Raw genomic sequence first — 20,865 nt, 5'->3', positions numbered from 1 at the left:
GAGGGCACTTATATTGTGTGCATTTATGTTCAATAAATTCCTAAGATTTACACAATTATAGGTTAAGATGTGCACATGTATTTAGCTTTATTAGATATTACAAAATAGTTTTCTAATGTGGTTTTGCCAAAATCAGTGAAGAGTGAGAGCTCCAGTTGCTCCAAATCCTTGTCATCATTTGATATTGTCTTTTAACCATTTTGGTGAGTGTGTGGTGATGTGATATTGTAACTTTAATTAGGATTCCCCTGAAGATTAATTAAATGAGTCCATTTTCACTTGTTTATTAGAGTACATTCTTGTGAAGTACGTAAGTTTCTTGTCTACTGTTCTTATTAGGGCATTTGCCTTTTTTTTCTTACCAATCTTTAGAAGTTCCTTATATATTCTGGATTTAAGTACTTTTTCAGAAGTATGTATTGCAGGTATCTTCTCTGATTCTGTTGCTTGCACTTTAACTCTCAAGATATCTCTAAAGAACAAAACCTTTAAATTTTAATTTAGTCTAATTTTCAATATTTTTCATTTATGGTTTGAGTTTTTTTGTATTCTCTTTAATTCTTTGCATACAGCAAAGTGATGAAAATACTGTTGTGTGGTGTTTTCAAAATATCAGTTAGTTTTTACATTTATAGCTATAATTCTCAAGAAATTAACTTTTTAATATGAATGAGGTTAGGCTCAGAATATTTTTTCATAAAAATATCCAAATGTCTTTGCAACATCTACTGAAAAAAGTTCCATTCTCCACTATTTCTGAGTGGTCATTTTTTTCATAAATCAAATGACCATAGTTATGTTCAAGGCCCTTCTTTTTTTCAATTTTTCTCCTTGTTTATCCTGCAATACCAAATTGTCTTAATTTCTATACTTTGTAATAGGTTTTATTATCTGATAATTAAGTCCTTTAGTTTTATTCTTTTTTTTTTCAAGATTGCTTCGGTTAGTATTGTCTATTTCCATATAAATTTTAGATTCAGCTTGTCAGTTTCACAAAGAAATCTGCTGAAGTTTTCTTTAGGATTTTACTGCATCAGTAGATTGATTGAGAAGAACTGGCATATTCCCAACATTGAATCCTCTAACTGGAATGTCCCTGAATTTGACAAGTATTCTGAGAGGGGAACTGGCCTCCAATTTGCCATAGGTATATGAAGTTATTCTATCCCTGGCAGGAGCAGGAGTCTTTTGTCTGTTCTTAAATGAAGTTACTCCGTAGGGTCCATCTCATTGCGACCCCATGGACTGTATGTAGCCTGCCAGGCTCCTCCATCCATGGGATTTTCCAGGTAAGAATACTGGAGTGGGTTGCCATTTCCTTCTTCAAGGGATCCTCTGGACCCAGGAATCCAACCTGGGTTTCCTGGCACTGTTCTTAGGCTTTGCAGATTTCCTCAGGGCAAACTGTAGGAGTCAGATCAGAGCTTTCTCAAGAAGTTTCCTTTTCAGGAAGCTTACTTAGCCCCTTCAGTTCTTTGTATATGATCTACTGTTTCTTCAAACTAGTAATTTCTGAATTTTAACCAAGCTTTATAGTTGTTTGAAAGTGAAAGAAGAAAGAAAAGTTGTTTTCTGCTGTTAAATAATCCTTCTAACTTGAAACAGAATACAACCAAATATGTGCAAAACTTAAAATCTGAGACTACTTAAAATCTGTATTTTGTAACTTTGGGCCATAAGGAAGAGGAGTTCTGAAAGTGATGTGGGCCACGTTGACTTAAGTAGAATTTATGTCACTAAAACAGCATATGTTAAATATACTGTGTGTGCTAGGTCACTTCAGTCATGTCAGACTTTTTGCGACCCTGTGCACTGTAGCCCACGAGGCTCCTCTGTCCATGGGATTCTCCAGAATACTGGAGTGGGTTGCCATTCCCTTCTCCAGGGGATCTTCATGACCCAGGGACTGAACTTGCATCTTCTGCATTGGCAGGTGAATCTCTACCACTATTGCCACCTGGGAAGCCCTAAACACACTATATGCTGTGCCTAAAAAAATGATGAAAGAGGAATTGTTAAAAATGAACATATATAATACATGTGAGAAAGTGATTGAAATGGGTATTATTATCCAGATATTTGGCTCTCATTTTCTATTTTTATTTTGCAACAATAGAAATGGCCTGTTTTTTATGATGTATTCATTTTGTGGAAGTTACCTGGATATTTACTACTAAATTCTAGTTGAATTTTAAAGTGTTGATGAGGTCTACACCAAAGTCTGCTAGTGATATCCAGCCAGTAAGTAATGATCCATACTTTACAGATATACATAGTAATTTATAAATTAATATACACAGTAATTTATAAATGAATACACAAAGTAATTTCAAAAACATATATAAGTTAATAAAGGTGGGTTCTCAGTGTTTATTTGCCCAGACTCATTTAGGTAATTATACAAATTGGACTTTCCTGGCATAAACAAAAACATGAACTTTTCTCATAATGTTGAGATATAGTGGTGAGATATAGAGGTGAAATAGATACAGTGGTGAAAACTTCAATCAGATTTCTTGTCATCATACATTAAACTATTTCATTTAGTTATCTAACAGTAAATGGAGGCATCATTAAAGTTAAATACATATTTATGTCATTTGTTTAAATTTTTCTCACTTATCACTTTCTAATTTCAAGTATTAGATTGGATGAAGGTGAAAAGATATGTTCAATGATAACTTTAAGAGTAATTTTCATTTTTTATTTCATTACATCCTTAGAAAAAATATAATTCAGGGAAAGATGCAAATAATTAAATTCCTGTAGAGTGATACTTGAGACTTATAAAGCAAACTCTTTAATAGATATAAGTGGCTTTATAGTTATATCCCTATAACTTTAGCTGGAAATCACATAGCTTCCTTGGTTTAATGAACACAATATAAAGCAATTGCAATGCCAGATGAGTTTATTTCTTATCTTAGTTTATATTTCTATTCTTGTCTTAAAGGATAAAAAAACCAATGCTTATTTCTTACTAATGAAAGTTTAGCATAATTGAAAAAACTACTTTGCAAAATGTCTGAAAGCTACATAGAAGAACAAAAGAAGATAACTTGGACATAAAAAATATATCACTGTTTTGTTGATAAAGACTGTCCATGTCTGCAGAATAACAAAGTGAAAATCTATTATCATTCAATAACCAGACTAGAACAGAATAACCAAAACTCTGAAGAAATTTACTCTTTTGAAGGTACAGAGAAACTTCAGGGAAACCAAGAAAAATACATACCTTAAACTACATTTGAACTTCTAGTTATAGGGCAAAATGAAGGACAAGGCAGTATATGATGCCCTCTACCTCTTGAGTCCTTTGAAATGACTTAGGGTGTATTTAAGGTTCTGTGTTTTAAAAAATAATTTAAAAAGTAGTGACTTAGTTTTAGTTAGTGAAGTAATGCCAAATTACATCAGATTTTTCTTTTTAATTATTATAGAATAATTTTATGTTAATATTAGTGAGTATGTATGTAGCAATTGCAATGTGCTAGGTTATGTAGCAGACAAATAAGAGAGATAAATCTCTAGCATATTGGTGGTCACAGTGGGATATGGTCAAAATTGTAGTGTATTACTACTTTAATAAAGTGCATGTTTATGTACAGTTTTGGAGAAACAAGTATGCTAAGATATGCTCATGGCTATTCAGGGGCCATAGCTTTGTAGAATAGTCAACAAGAGTGGTCTGCTGCTGCTGCTAAGTCACTTCAGTCGTGTCCGACTCTGTGCAACCCCATAGATAGCAGCCCACCAGGCTCCCCCGTCCCTGGGATTCTCCAGGCAAGAACACTGGAGTGGGTTGCCATTTACTTCTCCAATGCAAGAAAGTGAAAAGTGAAAGTGAAGTCGCTCAGTCGTGTCCAACCCTCAGCAGCCCCATGGACTGCAGCCTTCCAGGCTCCTCCGTCTGTCCATAGGATTTTCCAGGCAAGAGTACTGGAGTGGGGTGCCATTGCCTTCTCCGGTATGATAAAGAAAAGCACCAAAAATATACAGAAATGCTTGATTACACAGGTGCTTTAAAATGTTTCATTGAAAAGACATTAAGAAGTTGATTTAAATATTAATAGAATTTTTTATACTACTTGAGTAATTTTTAGTTATGGAAAGATTAATCACCAAGAGAAGGTCAAATATGGAGAAAATACATACTCTATCCAGTACAACTAAAAATGCTAAATCTAATTAGCACAGAGACATATATTTGTGTGTGTTAATCACTCAGTCGTGTCCGACTCTTTGTGATCCCATGAACTGTAGCCTGCCAGGTTCCTCTGTCCATGGAATTCTCCAGGCCAAAATACAGTAGTGGGTTGTCATTTCCTTCTCCAGGGGATCTTCCCGACCCAGGGATCGAACCTGGATCTCTAACATTGCGGGCAGATTCTTTACCACTGAGCCACGAGGGAAGCCCTATATATATATTTGTACAACAGTACAACTTCTTAAGAGAAAGGTATTGCAATGGGAACTAGGTTTGCCAAAATTAAGGAGAGGCTCACTTAACCAAATACGACATTTAACTGAATACAAAACTATTTCTACAGTTGGGGCTTTCCTTGATTTCTCTCTCAGTGTCCTGAACCAAGAGGTTAGGGAATATCGGCTTCAGGAATTTGAACTCACCAGTTCTATGGTCTCCCGTCAGACACACCTCGTACTGGTAGCTCTGCGACAGGGTCCCCGTGCCGCTGACGTCCACCAGGTGGCCCGGGAAGTGGCCCTCGGGCACCGGGCAGCGACCCGCCGAGCCCGGCCCGCCCCTCCTGCACAGCCGCACCGCCACGAACACCAGCACCGAGAAGAGGAAGAGCGACGACACCGACGCCAAGGCCACCACCAGGTAGACGGTGAGCGGGTCGGCCGGCGCCGCGGCCGCCGCTTCCGCTTCCGGCGGCGGCAGGTAGGGCTGCGAGAAGCCGTCCACCAGCAGCACGTGCAGCGTGACGCTGGCCGACAGCGGCGGCTCGCCGTTGTCCTTGACCAGCACCACCAGCCGCTGCTTGGGCGCGTCGCGCTCGCTCAGCAGCCGCGCCGTGCGCACCTCGCCGTTGTGCGCCCACACGCCGAACAGCCCGGGCTCCGTGGCCTTGAGCAGCTGGTACGACAGCCAGGCGTTCTGGCCCGCGTCGCCGTCCACCGCCACCACCTTGGTCACCAGGTAGCCCGGCTCGGCCGCCCTGGGCACCAGCTCGGTGCAGGGCGCCGAGGCGTTCTGCAGCGGGTAGAGCACGAAGGGCGCGTTGTCGTTGGCGTCCGCCACGAGCACGCGCACCAGCGCCTGGCTGCTGAGCGCGGGCGAGCCGCGGTCGGTGGCGCCCACGCGGAACTCGAAGGCCCGCAGGGCCTCGTAGTCCAGGGACGTGAGGGCGAAGAGGTGGCCGTTGTCGGGGTTGATGGACACGAGGGAGGCGAGGGGCAGGAGCGGGTCGGGGGGCGGCAGCAGCGAGTAGGTGACCTGGGCGTTGGCGCCGGCGTCTGTGTCTGTGGCGCTGACGCTGCCGATGTGCAGGGCGGGGCTGTTGTTCTCGCGGACCCACAGGGTGTAGGAGGTCTGGGTGAAGGCGGGGGCGTTGTCGTTGACGTCGGACACCAGCACGGTTATGTTGTGCTCGGTTTTCAGTCTGGGAGTCCCCATGTCAGTGACCGTGATAGTGATGTTGTACTCGGCTCTTTCCTCCCTGTCCAGTGCCCCTTCTGTTACCAACGTGTAGAAATTCTCAACGGACGGTCTTAGAACAAAGGGGAGATTGTCATGTATAGAACAGATAACCTGTTGGTTATGTCCAGAATCAGCATCTGATACACTGAAAACTGCCACTAGGATCTCTGGCAGGTTTTCAGGGATGGGGCTAGTCAGTGAGGACATAGTCAATTGAGGAGCATTGTCATTCACATCCAGGACCTTGATGACTACAGAGCATTTTCCTGATAGTCCCCCACCGTCTGTAGCCTCGATATCCACCTGATATGATTGAAATTCTTCAAAATCCAATTTCTTTTTTAGTCGAATTTCTCCTGTATTTGCGTTAATTTCGAAGGGTTCGTTAACGTCATCGACTTGAAATAGGGCGTAAGATACCTCTCCAAATGATCCTGCGTCTAAATCTCTCGCTGAGACAGTGATAGCCAGAGAGCCCAGGGAGCTATTTTCAGGGATTTCAGCCTCATAGAACTCCTGAGCAAACTCGGGGGCGTTGTCATTGCTATCCAAGACCAGGATCTGAATCTCTGTGGTCCCAGACCGAGGTGGAGACCCGCCGTCCAGCGCTGTGAGGGTTAGCCTGAGCTCGGGGTGCTCCTCACGATCCAGCGCTTTGTCCAGTACCAGCTCCGGGGACTTCCTCCCGTCCTTGCGGTTTCTAGTGAGAACGTGGAAGTGAGGGTTGGAGCTGATTATGTAGCTCTGAAGGCCGTTGTTACCAGCGTCTAAATCTTGTGCCATTTTCAAGGGAAATACCTTACCTGGTATAGTAATTTCTGATATTTTTAGTTGCATTTCTCTAGCAGGGAACTCTGGAGCATGGTCATTCACATCTCTAATTACCAAGGCAGCCTGAAATAACTGAAAGGGATTTTCCAGTAACACTTGGAAGGGTAGTACGCAGGGCTCAGTGGAGCCGCACAGCTCCTCCCGGTCCAGTTTATCATTCAGCAGCAAATCACAGGTGTCTGGATCAAGCCGCAAATGCTGTCTATTCCCCTTAAAAACAACTCGGGCGCCCCGGGCAGCCAGCTCTCCCATCCTGAGTCCCAGGTCTTTTGTCAGGTTGGCCACAAACGTGCCACTGTCTGTCTCTTCCAGTACAGAATACCGAATCGATTCTGAACCTGCCTCCCACGAAAGAATCAATGTAATGAAGATCATCACTTGCCTTTTATTCTGATGTAGTTTCATTTGCATCATTTCCATCGTTATGTCTGGTTCCGGAGGAAAAATCTTCTTCCAATCCCAATCACTGCGTCCACTGTTGACCCTTCAAAATGTCTGCTCCGGAATTTCAGATTCGTTCCTATAACTTGTCTGGCAGCGACTGCTCCCTGAACACTTCTGTCTTAGCTTTACCTGTAAATGAGTTCTATATTTTTTTCTTGGGCTTCTCTGAAATGGAGTCCACCGAGTCTGCAGAGCTTTTATCCACTCTTAGCCTGCACTGCCACCATGCGTTGAAATGAGTAATTTCGTGGGGGTGCGGCAGGTCAACACCACATCCAAAATGTAAACTTTATAAACGTTTTAAGGAACACGCTGAGTTTCTCAGACTGCAGTGAGTGAATCACATGCATAAAGACTTATCTGGGAGTCTTGTTTTTTTTTTTCTTTTTCAGAACTTGAATTTTCTAGCTTTCTGGCTGTACTATCGAATCTGTAAGTCAGTCTTTCCCTTTAAGGATTCTGATACATACTAACACATTTAAGAGTTATTCCCTCAGGTAATATAAACTTCCTATAACCAACTTTTATTCATTGGTTCAGTTCAGTTCAGTTTAGTTGCTCAGTCGTGTCCCACTCTATGCAGTTTATCTCTGAGGAGCAGTGTAATTTCTGAATCTGAGAAGTATACTATTTAATTGTCCCACCTATACACTATACAAAACTAAAAGTTGGTTAGCAAGATCAATCTTAAACACTTATTTCTCTAAACTATATGACTGATAAAATGGAATGAACAACATACTTACCGTTGTTTGGTGGTCACCTGCACAATAAAGGGAACAATTAGGCTATTAGGAAAATTGAGGCCAAGAAATAGGTATTATAGAAGTATCAAATCAAATTATTTAAAAGAGGGACCAGGAGTAATCCAGTATGTGTCGTAAGTAAGGGTTTTAGGAATCCATTTCATTTTTGTATTGGTAGAAATGACCATGATTTTATTAGGGTTGTTCATTTTATTGCAACTTTTTGGTCAAATTTCCCTGCTGTGTGTATTAATCAAAGTCCAAATGTATTACCCTGTTATAAGGGCATAATGCAATGTAGAAAACAAACATTCAAGAATCACCTCTACCATTCTTTCGAAACAAGGATAACACTTGGTCCTATAAATACAGACCAAATAACGTAGTGTGAAAGGTGGATTATATTTGAGTGGATACCCTGAAATTCAGTGATAGTTCATTATGACTATGTTCATTCCTATCTCTCCAATTTCTGCTCAGATAAACTGGAAACTATATCTCTAAATTTCCTGAGAATGCAATAAATGGGTCAGTGCATATCTAAGCATACAAAAATACCAAAAATAATTTACTTCAGAATGATTTTGTATTTGTGGAGAGGTGAAAGGATTTAAATTCAAGCAAAATTCACTTCAGGTAAGGAGTGAATGATGGAAGGTTAAAAATGATATTTTTCAAAATACTTCAACTCTAGCTAAATTAAAGCTAAATAAAATTTAAATTCTGAACCGATGAAATCATTTTATAGTTGAAAAGCAACTCTATATACCCAGAAGGATAAAATTAAGATCACTGTCACCAACCTCCATTGTTCACTTGGTAAATGTTGCTGAAAACAGACTTCCCCAAGGATATGAAAAATGAAATACACTGATAAAGTAAAACCAACAATCAGAAACATCTTGGATGGGTTTAGCTTCTTCTCTGAAACAAAATTATTTGTAGCTCAGTCCTAAATGCTTTCTCCTTTCAGTGGACATTCTGAGTTCTGATTCCAACTTAATGCCATCTCTGGCATCCACAGAGTTCTTCATTCACTCTCTTTGCCTGCAGGCATCCTCAAATACAGCTTATTAAATTATTTTCACTTTAAAACAGATTTAATTTATTAGTAGTACAGTATGTATAAAAATCAAGGTAGATCATTAAAGTGTCTGTGAGAGCACTGGTTGCTATAATAGAAAGAAGGTAATATTTTAATGTAACCCAAAGAGATGTGAGTTTGGTATGTGAAGAAACTCCCTTTTTGGAAAGTGGATTGCATTAGATTCCTTCAGGAAAATGCTTCTCAGTTGCTAGGATTTGCTAAAGTAGAGCTGAATTGACTTTGCTTTTATAAACCCATCTCACAAGGACTATTCATTTAAAAATTTATTATGGACAAAGTTCAGCATATTCAAAGTAAACAGCATAAACTTCCATGTACACACCTCCCAACTTCACAACATTCTGTCTTGTTTCACCTATACCTTTTCCTCCATTTTATGCCTCCCAGTCAATGTTCAGTTTTGCATAGTTCTTTTCTTAAGGTCATGTTTACGCCAATTGAAATGCACCAGTCTTAACTGTAGCATTTTTAACAAATGGATCCATCTGTGTAACCCACATCTCTCTCAAGATAACGAACATTTCTGTGATCCACTGGGAATTGTATTAATTATATCAGTATTTTTCAAGTTAATTTTAGTAACTAGATGGCACAATCTTGGTCTCCTCTGGACAAGGAAAGCTAAACAATGTAAAAAATCACCATGTGCCATGCTCTTTTTGCTCATGTGTGCTAATTGGAAGTTACCTTTCAAGATTAATTTAGCTGGATTATTACCAGTGAGTTGAAATAGTAATTTAACTGATGAAACATTGTCAAGTATTTTAATTTTATTTAGTTAACTTATAAACATTGCATTGCTGATTTCCATTTATATGCCACACATTTGTCTTTCTTTCATTCTGTTATAAAATTTAAAAAGTCTTCAACTTTATTAAAAATGAAAGATAAAGACTAAGCTTCAAGGATGAATTGAAACTCTTGGAAATCTTTCTAAATTTAGTTACATGTAAGGAAAACACAGTATTCAGGGAAAAGATAGACATGCTATATAAGCCAATAACTTAGGGAAACCTTTCAACTGATGGGATGGGATATATGCTGTAGAAAAGTTTGAAAATATAAACAATTTGATGCTAAACACATTTGAAAACTGAAATCATTGAAAAAAGTTTTTTGCCAGCATTGCTATTTGCCAGTTTTATCGATTTTATTAAAAAAACAGCTCATCTCACTAATTTTATTTTTATTTTGAATTTCATTTATTTTTTAATGTATATATATATATTCCTACCTCCTGCTTGCTGTGGGTGTATTTTCCCCTTCTTTTCCTGCATGCTTGAGGTAGGAGCTTAGATGATTGAGACTTTTCCTCTTTTCTAATATATGTATTTTGTGCTATAAAATTCCCTCTGTACCACTTTAAATACATCTTATACATTTTGATATGTTGTTTTTACATTTCCAGTTCACTTCAATATATTTGAAAATTTTCCCTTGTGACTTTGTCATCGACCCATGGATTAATTAGAAGTGTACTGTTTAGTCTCCAAGTGTTTGAAGATTTTCCTTTTATTTTCCTGTTATTTTTAGTTTGATTCCATTGTAGTTGGAGAACCCATGCTGTATGATTTCAGTTTTAAAAATTGGTTGTTTATATTAGGCTTATTTATGTGGTCTGTGTTGTATATGATCTCTGAGCATTTGAAAATAATGTGTATTCTGGAATTGCTGGGTGTTCTATAAATATGTTGGTTGTTCGTTGAGCTCTTCTGTATTCTCGTTGATTTTCTGTCTAGTTGTTCCATGAGCTGAAATAGGGTTCAGAGAGAGTGTTTAAATCTCCAAGTTTAATTGTGGATCTATTTCTCCTTTCAGTTCTGTCAGTTTTTGCTTAACATATTATTCATCTCTGTTGTTTGGTATGTATATTTTTAGGATTGTCTTTATCATTATATAATGTTCTACTCTCTCTCTGGTCATTTTCCTTGCATATTTTTCTTTTTACTTTCAATCTGCCTGTGTCATAATATCTGGAGCGAAGTTTCCTATAGCTAGCATATGGTTGGTCCATTTTTGAAAACCCATTCTGGTCATCTGTTTTAATTGGTGTGTTCAAAACATTTACATTTAATGTAACTATTGATATATTAAAGCTTAAGTCTATAGTTTTATTTTTTTGTTGTTTTCTATTTGTGTGTCTTTTCTGTCTCCATTTTAGTTTTCCTGCCTTCCTGTGGGTTATAAAAACAGGTTTTAGAGTTCTACTTTATCTATAGTGGGTTTTAGTGTGTGCTTTTGTATAGCTTTTATAGTAGTTGGCCCACACATAACTTGTTAGGGTTTGAAGTGAAATGAAGTCACTCAGTTGTGTCTGACTTTTTGCGACCCCATGGACTGTAGCCTACCATGCTCCTCTGTCCATGGGGTTTTCCAGGCAAGAATACTGGAGTGGGTTGCCATTTCCTTCAGGGTTTACTGGTTGTCGTTTTGCATATGCAAGGGTGGAAAACTTCAGTACCATTACATACCTTTACCCTTCCCCATTTATAATATAATTGTCTTAAATATTTCCTCTATAGAAATTTTGAACATAGACAGTGTTATAATTTTGGATTCAACCATCAAACAATTTAGAAAACTAAATTCTAAAGAGAAGGAAAATCTATGGTGTTTACCCATATTTTTGTTTACTGTGTTTGTTCTTCTTTCCTGATGTTCCAAGATTCCTTTTATTATTGATTCCTTTCTGTTTGGAGAGCTCCCTTTAGCCATTTTTAAAAGAGTAGGCCTTACGGCAACAAATTTTCTTCCAGGAGGGTATTTTCACTGCACGTAGAATTCTGGGTTAATTGTTCATCACTTGGAAAATACTGTGCCATTTTCTTCTGACTTCCATGGTTTCTGATGAGAAATCGACTCTCATTCATATTGTCATTGCTCTATGTGTAATGTGTCATTTATCTGTCACTGCTTTTCAGACTTTTTCCTTCTCTTCAGTTTTCAGAGATGTGACTATCTTTTCGGTGTATTTTTTTGTTTATCTTGTTTTGGATTTGTTTGGCTTTCTAAATCTCTGGATCTCTATCTTTTGCCAAATTTGGAAGGTCTTCTCTCCTTCTGGGGTTCCAATGACACAAATGTTAGCTCTCTTATTACTGTCCAACAGGTCTCAAGGCTCTGTTAAATTTTTAGTCTGTTTTCTCTCTCTTGCTAAAATTGGGTAAATGCTATTGTTATATCTTCTAGTTCATTGACTCTTTGTCTTCCTGTTGTTAAGCTTGTCCACTGAGTTCTTCAAAAATTGTGTTTTCAATCTCTAAAATTTTCATTGGTAGTTCTTAACATCTTTTATTTCCTTGTACAATTTTACATTTCTTTTCTGAGAATATTTTTTCTTTTATTTCAAGCGTGTTTAATATTGCTTATTGAGGCGTTTTTCACCATCCATTTAAATATCTTTGTCAGATATTTCCAACATCTCTTTCATCTCAGTGTTGGCATCTTTTAATAGTCTATTTTACTTAGTTTGATATCATTCCAGTTCTTGCTATGACCCAGGTAGCACCTTCCTAGATGTGCCTGTACCCAAAAGGAACTCTTGCCCAAGTGCATGAGGAGATATATTCAAGAATGCTTATATCAGTATTGTTATGATAGCCAAATTCTTGGAGCAACCCAAAAATCTACAATAAAATGAATTTAAAGGTGAGGGTGTATTTATATAATGGGATACTGTAGAGTGGTGTAATTGAATGAACTGCATTTAACACTGATGAGTTCAATACCATAATGACTGAGAAAAGCCCACAGATGTCCATACTATATCAACTCACTTATATAAATTGCAAAGACAGAAAAGATCAAACAGTGTATTATTTAGCAATATATGCATTTCCAGTACAACTACAAAGAATAACAATTAATAAAAATTCAGGATAGTGGTTGATTTTAATGCAAGTAGAAGATGTTATGGTGGAGGCACACAAGGATTTCCAACGTCTTGGCATTGTTCTAATTCTTAAGTAGATGATGAACATTTTATTATTTTTAAATTGCACATATACATTGTGTACACTTTTTAGAATGTTTAATAGATTTCAAAATTTAAAAAGTAAAGACAAAAAAGTGCTATCTTTGGGGTTAGGCTGCCTGGAGTCAAATCCTGATTCCACTATTTATTAGCTAGGTAGCCTTGGGCAAGTTACTTTAACTCTGTTTGGTTTGTTCATCTCTAAACTTGGCTTACCAATTGTACCATTATTTAAATGAGTAAATGAGATATGTGTACAGAATTTAGAAAACATAAAGTACATAGATAGTATGTAATATGAAAAATATATGTAACATATAATTTTAATAATGATTAGCCTTCCTCTTGCACAGAGTCAGACACGACTGAAGAGATTTAGCAGCAGCAGCAGCAGTCTTCCTCCAGACCTTCCTTCAAAAACATTAAGTTTCATTTCTTAGGAAATAAAAAGGAATTTTTTTGGAGAACACTAGGATATTTTAGTGAAGAATAGGAATCCCAGCATAAAATTTTTGTATCCTAACACTTGCAGGGCCACATCTTGAAAAGAGTTCTTTGCCCATTCATCACAATGCTCCTTAAAGTCTGATATTTTATAAACCTGGCTCTGCACTACCTCATGCAGAGCACCTTGTCAGAAAATCCACTCAGGACAGAAACTTGGGTGCAGACTACCTTATACATAAAAGCTGATAAGACCTAGCAAAACAGCAATTGCTACACACCAGATACTCAAATTCTTTTTCTTACATATGAACACATCTCTCACCAGACTTATGAAAACCAAAAATTATACAGAAACACAGAAAAAAGAAATGAGAACTCCAGGAAACAGATCATTTAGGAAATAAAATGAACTTTGAAAATTCCAAGTGCTACTATGGAAAAGACACATCAGATAATAAGAAAACACCTAGGGATTTAAATACTCCATTAAAATTGAAAATTTAATAAACATACTCAAGGTGACTGAAAGATGTTAAATGAGGATATAGAGGGAAAACCAAAGATATACAGGAAAAATATAAGAAACAGAGAGAAATGATTTAAATTGTTCAATATCCAACAAGCTCAAGCCTCAGAAAAAATAAGTTAGGAATACAACTATTAAGGAAATAATACTAGAGATGAAGTAATTTCAGATATGACAAGGCATGAATTGTTAGAAAGTGTATTGAATATATATGTATGCAGTGAAGCAGAAGCGAAAACTGCATTTTCAGACATGCAGAGATACAAAAAGTCTGTATTTGTGTACCTTCTCTTAAAAAGCCACTTGAGGGTATATACTGTAGCAAAGAGATGGAATTTTAAAAAAAGGAAAGGAGATTTCCTTGAACTCTACCCAAAATCACCTAACATAAGCCCAGATCCTCTATCTCCTTGGTAGGGTGCTATTATGTGCATTGATCAATGGTTCTCCATGGTGTGCAGTCTCCCTCATTATAAGTCAGTAAACCCAACTTTGTTCTGATATAATGTGTTCCTGGTGATCTTTAGCTGAAGAGCATTCATAATTTATATAGTCATTAAAATAAAATTTTAATATTGCTTTTTAGGTTTTAAAACATCTATAAACAATACAAGGAACTCTTAACTATAGTCAAAGAGTAAAAAGTACCATTAATCCTGACTATATAGAAGTAAAAACTCATTTTTGAGAGGTTTGAAAGTGTAACGGAGAAACAAAAGGAAAAAAAGAATTCTATTAGTTTCTTTCATACAAGAAAATAATAAATGGTTGTTATTGGAATCATAAGTGGAGGTTTCGTTTGAGCAGAGAAAATAATGAGATAACTATATGGATGAGGGAAAGTTAAAGTGTATAGGCTACCAACAACAATAGAGTGAAATTGAAGCTTATGAAAAAGTTACAAGCATATTCTTTAGTGAGAAGAAAGTATTTAAAAAGCTAGAAGATAAAGGTTTAAAAGTGCTTTCCAGAGGGATAAAATAAAAAACAGATAATACCAGATGTTGGCAAGAATGTTGAGGAACCCGTACATCCATATGCTGCTGATAGCAGTCAGTGTAAACAGGTACAACCGCTTTGAAAAACTATTTGGAAATATCTACTAAAAGTGGACATGCACTTACTCAATGAGCAGCAATTCCACCGTAGGTATATACAGAACAGAAATGCTTATACATGTTTGTTGAAGGATATGTATGAGAATGTTTATAACAGTATTATTTAAACAGCCAAACCTTACATGAACCCAAATATCCATATACAGTAGGATGAGTTACAAATTGTGAAATAGTCACAGTGGAATACTATATAGTAACAAGAATGAAGAACTAAAATAAAAAACAGTATTATGGATAAATGTCATAAACATATTGCTGAGTTAAAGACACCAGATGCAATGCAAAACAGTTCACACTCTACTATTTCATTTATATAAATTCAAAACAGGCAAAACAGCTGTAGCATTGGGTATTGAGTCATCTGTTATGTTTGAACTGGCAGTGATTTTAAGGGGTAATTTGTGTGGCACTTGGGATGTTAATAACGTTTCATTTCTTCAAGATGCTGATGTCAAGTATGTTCATTTTCTGAAAATACAGTGAGCTGTATTAAGGATTTGTCCATTTTTCTGTATGTAATAATTCCATGAAAATATTCATTAAAAATTATTTTCCAGTAGGATGAGAGCTAGGGAGTATAAACAGAAGAGTGTTGGTTTTCATAATGCTTTCTTACATATGTCTATGCATATATTCCTTTAAAAACCAAATATTATGTAAACATTTTAAATTTTTGTTATTTAGCATCAAATAAACTTTTAGAGTGTGATGAAGCAGAATGAATGTAGAGAAAACAGCATGCAAAGATTTGGAATGGCACGCTAAAACAAAAACGGTAAGAATCGAATGGAGTTTTCCAAAATTAGACAAGTTCATTGTAAAAGGGAAATCAATGATATACCTGAATGTGGGGTTTTTCTCCATGAGGTTCTCAAATTTTTCATCTGGGGAATTACAGATAAATGACAAATACCTTGCATCATGATGAGATCCCTAACTGAATCCAGAGCTATTCCGAAAGTTGGCATTTTCCTCTATTCAACGGGAGGTTGGCCAGAATCAGCTTTAAGAGTTTAAACTCATTTAATCCCGAGCATAAGGTCAATCACACCTCCTACTGGTACCAGTGGGTCGCTGACGTCCACGAAGTGGCCCTCGGGCACCGGGCAGCGACCCGCCGAGCCCGCCCCGCCCCTCCTGCACAGCCGCACCGCCACGAACACCAGCACCGAGAAGAGGAAGAGCGACGACACCGACGCCAAGGCCACCACCAGGTAGACGGTGAGCGGGTCGGCCGGCGCCGCGGCCGCCGCTTCCGCTTCCGGCGGCGGCAGGTAGGGCTGCGAGAAGCCGTCCACCAGCAGCACGTGCAGCGTGACGCTGGCCGACAGCGGCGGCTCGCCGTTGTCCTTGACCAGCACCACCAGCCGCTGCTTGGGCGCGTCGCGCTCGCTCAGCAGCCGCGCCGTGCGCACCTCGCCGTTGTGCGCCCACACGCCGAACAGCCCGGGCTCCGTGGCCTTGAGCAGCTGGTACGACAGCCAGGCGTTCTGGCCCGCGTCGCCGTCCACCGCCACCACCTTGGTCACCAGGTAGCCCGGCTCGGCCGCCCTGGGCACCAGCTCGGTGCAGGGCGCCGAGGCGTTCTGCAGCGGGTAGAGCACGAAGGGCGCGTTGTCGTTGGCGTCCGCCACGAGCACGCGCACCAGCGCCTGGCTGCTGAGCGCGGGCGAGCCGCGGTCGGTGGCGCCCACGCGGAACTCGAAGGCCCGCAGGGCCTCGTAGTCCAGGGACGTGAGGGCGAAGAGGTGGCCGTTGTCGGGGTTGATGGACACGAGGGAGGCGAGGGGCAGGAGCGGGTCGGGGAGCGGCAGCAGCGAGTAGGTGACCTGGGCGTTGGCGCCGGCGTCTGTGTCTGTGGCGCTGACGCTGCCGATGTGCAGAGTGGGGCTGTTGTTCTCGCGGACCCACAGGGTGTAGGAGGTCTGGGTGAAGGCGGGGCCGTTGTCGTTGACGTCGGACACCAGCACGGTTATGTTGTGCTCGGTTTTCAGTCTTGGGGTTCCCGTGTCAGTGACTGTGATGGTGATGTACCCGGCTCTTTCCTCTCTGTCTAGCGGTCTCTCTGTCACCAGAGTGTAAAAGTTTTTTAATGTGGGTTTCAAGAGAAAGGGGAAATCATTCTGAATGGAGGAAGTCATTTTACCGTTGTCCCCAGAATCTGGATCGTAAACACTGAAAACAGCCACCACAGTCTTTGGGGAGTTTTCTGGAATGGAGCTGATGAGTCTCGACATGGTCCGTTTGCGAGCGTCGTCGTTCCCATCCACCACCTCTATAGCCACAGTGCATTTCCCCGAAAGCCCCACCCCCATCTTTGGCTGCAATCTCCACGTTATAAAATCGAGTTGCCTCGAAATCCAAAGCCCTTTTCAGACTAATTTCTCCTGTTATTTCGTCTATTACAAATGGCTAAGTTCATCTCTTTGGAATAGTGCATAGGCTACTTTCCCATATGTTCCTGCATCTAAATCTCGGGCAGAGACAGCGACAACTAAGGAGTTTAGGGGTCTGTTCTCTGGAATCTGTACCTCATAGACGGACTGTAAAAAATCTGGGGCATTGTCATTAATGTCCACGACTTCGATGCGGACTGTAGTGGCCCCAGATCTGGGCGGAGCCCCCCCCCACCCCCCCATCCAGCGCGGTGAGGGTTAAACTGAGCTCAGGCTGCTGCTCCCGATCCAGTGCTTTGTCCAGCACCAGCTCTGGGTATTTTCTGCCATCTCCACGATGATGAGTGACAACATGAAAATGGGAGTTGGGGCTGATTGTGTAGTTTTGAACCGTGCTGCTACCTATGTCAAAGTCCTGAGCTATTTTCAAAGGAAACACAGTCCCTGTCTGGACGCTCTCTGGGATTTTTAGAAGCGTTTCTCTCTCTAGGAACTCTGGGGAATGGTCATTTACATCTGTGAGCTGTAGATCAGCCTGAATAATTTGCACCGGGTTTTCCAGTAATAGTTGGAAATGCAGTATACAGGGATCTGTTGCCCGGCACAATACTTCCCGGTCTAGTTTTTCATATAGAAGCAAATTCCCGGTCGTTATATCCAGCTGCAAGAGCTGTTTGTTTCCTTTGTAATGGATTCGCGTGCCCCGCGTGGCTAGTTCCCCCACCCTGAGACCCAGGTCTTTTGCCAGGTTGGCCACAAAAGACCCACTTTCTGTTTCTTCTGGCATGGAATATCTAATTTCTTCAGAGCCAGCCTCCCACAAAAGGAACAATATAGCAAGAAAGAGAACTTGCCTTTTCTGTAGCGTTTTTGCTGGCGCGGTCTGCATTTCCAAATCCGGTTCAAGAAGGTGCTGCTGCTGCTAAGTCGCCTCAGTCGTGTCCGACTCTGTGCGACCCCATAGACGGCAGCCCACCAGCGTCCTCCGTCCCTGGGATTCTCCAGGCAAGAACACTGGAGTGGGTTGCCATTTCCTTCTCCAGTGCATGAAAGTGAAAAGTGAAAGTGAAGTCCCTCAGTCGTGTCCGACTCTTCGCGACCCCATGGACTGCAGCCCACCAGGCTCCTCCGTCCATGGGATTTTCCAGGCAAGAGTACTGGAGTGGGATGCCACTGCCTTCTCTGTCAAGAAGGTGCAGTTTCTTCAGCTCCTGATATACAATCAATCCAGGTGATCTGGTTAAATAAGCTCGCATTAAATCTCTCTGACTGGCTTGCATTAGGCTGATTCCCTTTTTTGGAGTCCTCCACGCCTAGGTCTTATGTAAAATGCTTCCTTCTTTAGAAAGCACTGGGAGTTCTGATTCCCAGTTTAATGGCTTCCCAGTTCAGTTCAGTCACTCAGTCGTGTCCGACTCTGCGACTCCATGAATTGCAGCACGCCAGGCCTCCCTGTCCAACTCCCGGAGTTCACTCAAACTAGTGTCCATCGAGTCGGTGATGGCATCCAGCCATCTCATCCTCTGTCGTCCCCTTCTTCTCCTGCCCCCAATCCCTCCCAGCATCAGAGTCTTTTCCAATGAGTCAACTCTTCACATGAGGTGGCCAAAGTACTGGAGTTTCAGCTTCAGCATCATTCCTTCCAAAGAACACCCAGGACTGATCTCCTTTAGAATGGACTGGTTGGATCTCCTTGCAGTCCAAGGGACTCTCACGAGTATTCTCCAACAACACAGTTTAAAAGCATCAATTCTTCAGCACTCAGCTTTCTTCACAGTCCAACTCTCACATCCATATATGACTACTGGAAAAATCATAGCCTTGACTAGGCGGACCTTTGTTGGCAAAGTAATATCTCTGTTTTTCAACATGCTATCTAGGTTGGTCATAACTTTTCTTCCAAGGAGTAAGCGTCTTTTAATTTCTTGGCTTCCCGGGCAGTCACGTATCTCTCCATTCATACTTCTAGTCTGCAGCACCACCAGGAGTCATTATATACTATTGCATATAGTATTTGCTGTTTCATTTCATATATATGCAGCCAATATATTTGAAGTCACAGAATTGTTCCCAGTTGTGTCTCCAGTTCTTAGTTATTGGATGTTCTTAAAAAAACATGTGCTAGGTTAACTTCCAGTGAAAGAATACTTTTCAGAGCAAACTAAAACCCTGGTATTCCTCAGAAAGTGCATTTTAAGCACACGAAGAAACTTCCCTTATTGGATCCTTAATTGATTAAGAAATAAGTAATAATAGATGTTTAGAATCTTACAGTTTTATAAAATTTTAAAATATATCAGGAAAGGACATAATCATGAGTGTACAACTCAAAAAAGTTCAGGAAGTGAACACATTCATAAGCAAAATGTAAAGTGAAGCTGAAATGTTAACAAAAACCATAGAAGCTCCCTCTTGTTATTGTCTGGTCACTATTCTTCCCCTGCTAGATAAAGGTAAGCACTCTCCTGAGTTACAGTATCGTATGTGTGTCATAGTATCATAGTTTCTGTGTCTTTTTTTTTTAAACTTACACAAATGGAGTGTGTTATGCTTGCCTTCTTTCACCCAATCTTACCTTTGTAAAATTGATCTGTTACATATTATTTTATTCTGATTGCTTTGTTATTGTATTGTACCACCATTTTAAATTTATTCTCCAGTAGATGGACCTTAGGGTTTTTCAGTTTGTGTATATATTGAGTAGTCCTATTATAAACATTCTTGTCTTTTGGTGTCTGTGTGTTCATTTATATTTAATATTCCTAGGAGTTAGACTGCTGTGCCTTAAGATATGCACACGTATTTATCTTTTTGTTTCAGCTTTAATAGATACTGCAAAATAGTTTTCAACTCTGGTTTTATGAAAACTAGCAAAGAGTGAGAGTTCCAGTTGCTCCGTATCCTTGTCAACATTTGATATTATCTTTTAATTTTAAACACTCTGATGAGTGTGTGATGTTATATTGTAATTTTATTTTTATTTTATGTCACTGTAATTTTAATTAGTGGTTCCCTGATGATTCCTTAAATTAGCACATTTTTCACATGGTTATGTTTATTAGGGTGTATCCTTGTGAATTGCTTAAGTCTTTTGTCTGTTTTTCTATTTAAGGTGTTTGCCCTTTTTCTGATTGATCTTTAGAAGTTCCTTACATATTCTTGGTATAAGTACTTTTTTAGAAGTATGTATTGCAAATATTCTCTCCCATTCTATGGCTAGCATTTTTAACTCTCTTGAGATATCTTTGAAAAACAAAACTTAACTTAGTCTAATTTTCCAATATTTTTTATTTATGGTTTGAATTTTTTGTATTTTCTTTAAATCTTTGCATGCGCCAAAGTCATGAAAGTATCGCTGTATGGTGCTTCTGAAAAATCAGTTACTTTACTTTTCACATTTAGAGCTGTAATCCTCCTGAAATTAATTTTTTTCATGTTAATCAGGTTAGAGTCAAATTGCTTTTTTTCATGTAAATATCCAAATGACCACACCATCTATTGAAAAGAAGCTGCATTCCCAATTATTTTCTGATGTATCATTTTTTCATAAATCAGGGGTCTATAGTTCTGTACAAGTATTTTTACCCCATTTTTCTCTTTGTTTATCC

General features: G+C 39.6%; 2 protein-coding genes across 2 annotated transcripts; both read right to left on the bottom strand.

The window, feature by feature from the left end:
* Positions 1–2,342: 2,342 nt before the first annotated feature.
* LOC138440401 (protocadherin beta-6-like) lies at positions 2,343–7,112 on the bottom strand. The gene has a single exon (XM_069589861.1). The coding sequence runs from the start codon at positions 6,917–6,919 to the stop codon at positions 4,526–4,528; it is 2,394 nt and encodes a 797-aa protein (XP_069445962.1). The 5' UTR covers positions 6,920–7,112; the 3' UTR covers positions 2,343–4,525.
* Positions 7,113–15,780: 8,668 nt separating this feature from the next.
* LOC138440400 (protocadherin beta-5-like) lies at positions 15,781–18,286 on the bottom strand. Its single transcript, XM_069589860.1, is given in 4 exon segments — positions 15,781–17,167; positions 17,169–17,275; positions 17,278–17,497; positions 17,499–18,286. Coding segments are annotated over 4 exon segments (2,262 nt in total). The 5' UTR covers positions 18,147–18,286; the 3' UTR covers positions 15,781–15,880.
* Positions 18,287–20,865: the final 2,579 nt, after the last annotated feature.

This window comes from Ovis canadensis, chromosome 5 (assembly GCF_042477335.2).
Source record: "Ovis canadensis isolate MfBH-ARS-UI-01 breed Bighorn chromosome 5, ARS-UI_OviCan_v2, whole genome shotgun sequence".
In the NCBI taxonomy this organism is placed as follows: domain Eukaryota; kingdom Metazoa; phylum Chordata; class Mammalia; order Artiodactyla; family Bovidae; genus Ovis; species Ovis canadensis.
The sequence above is the reverse complement of the archived record's forward strand: the minus strand, read 5'-3'. Positions and strand labels throughout refer to the sequence as shown.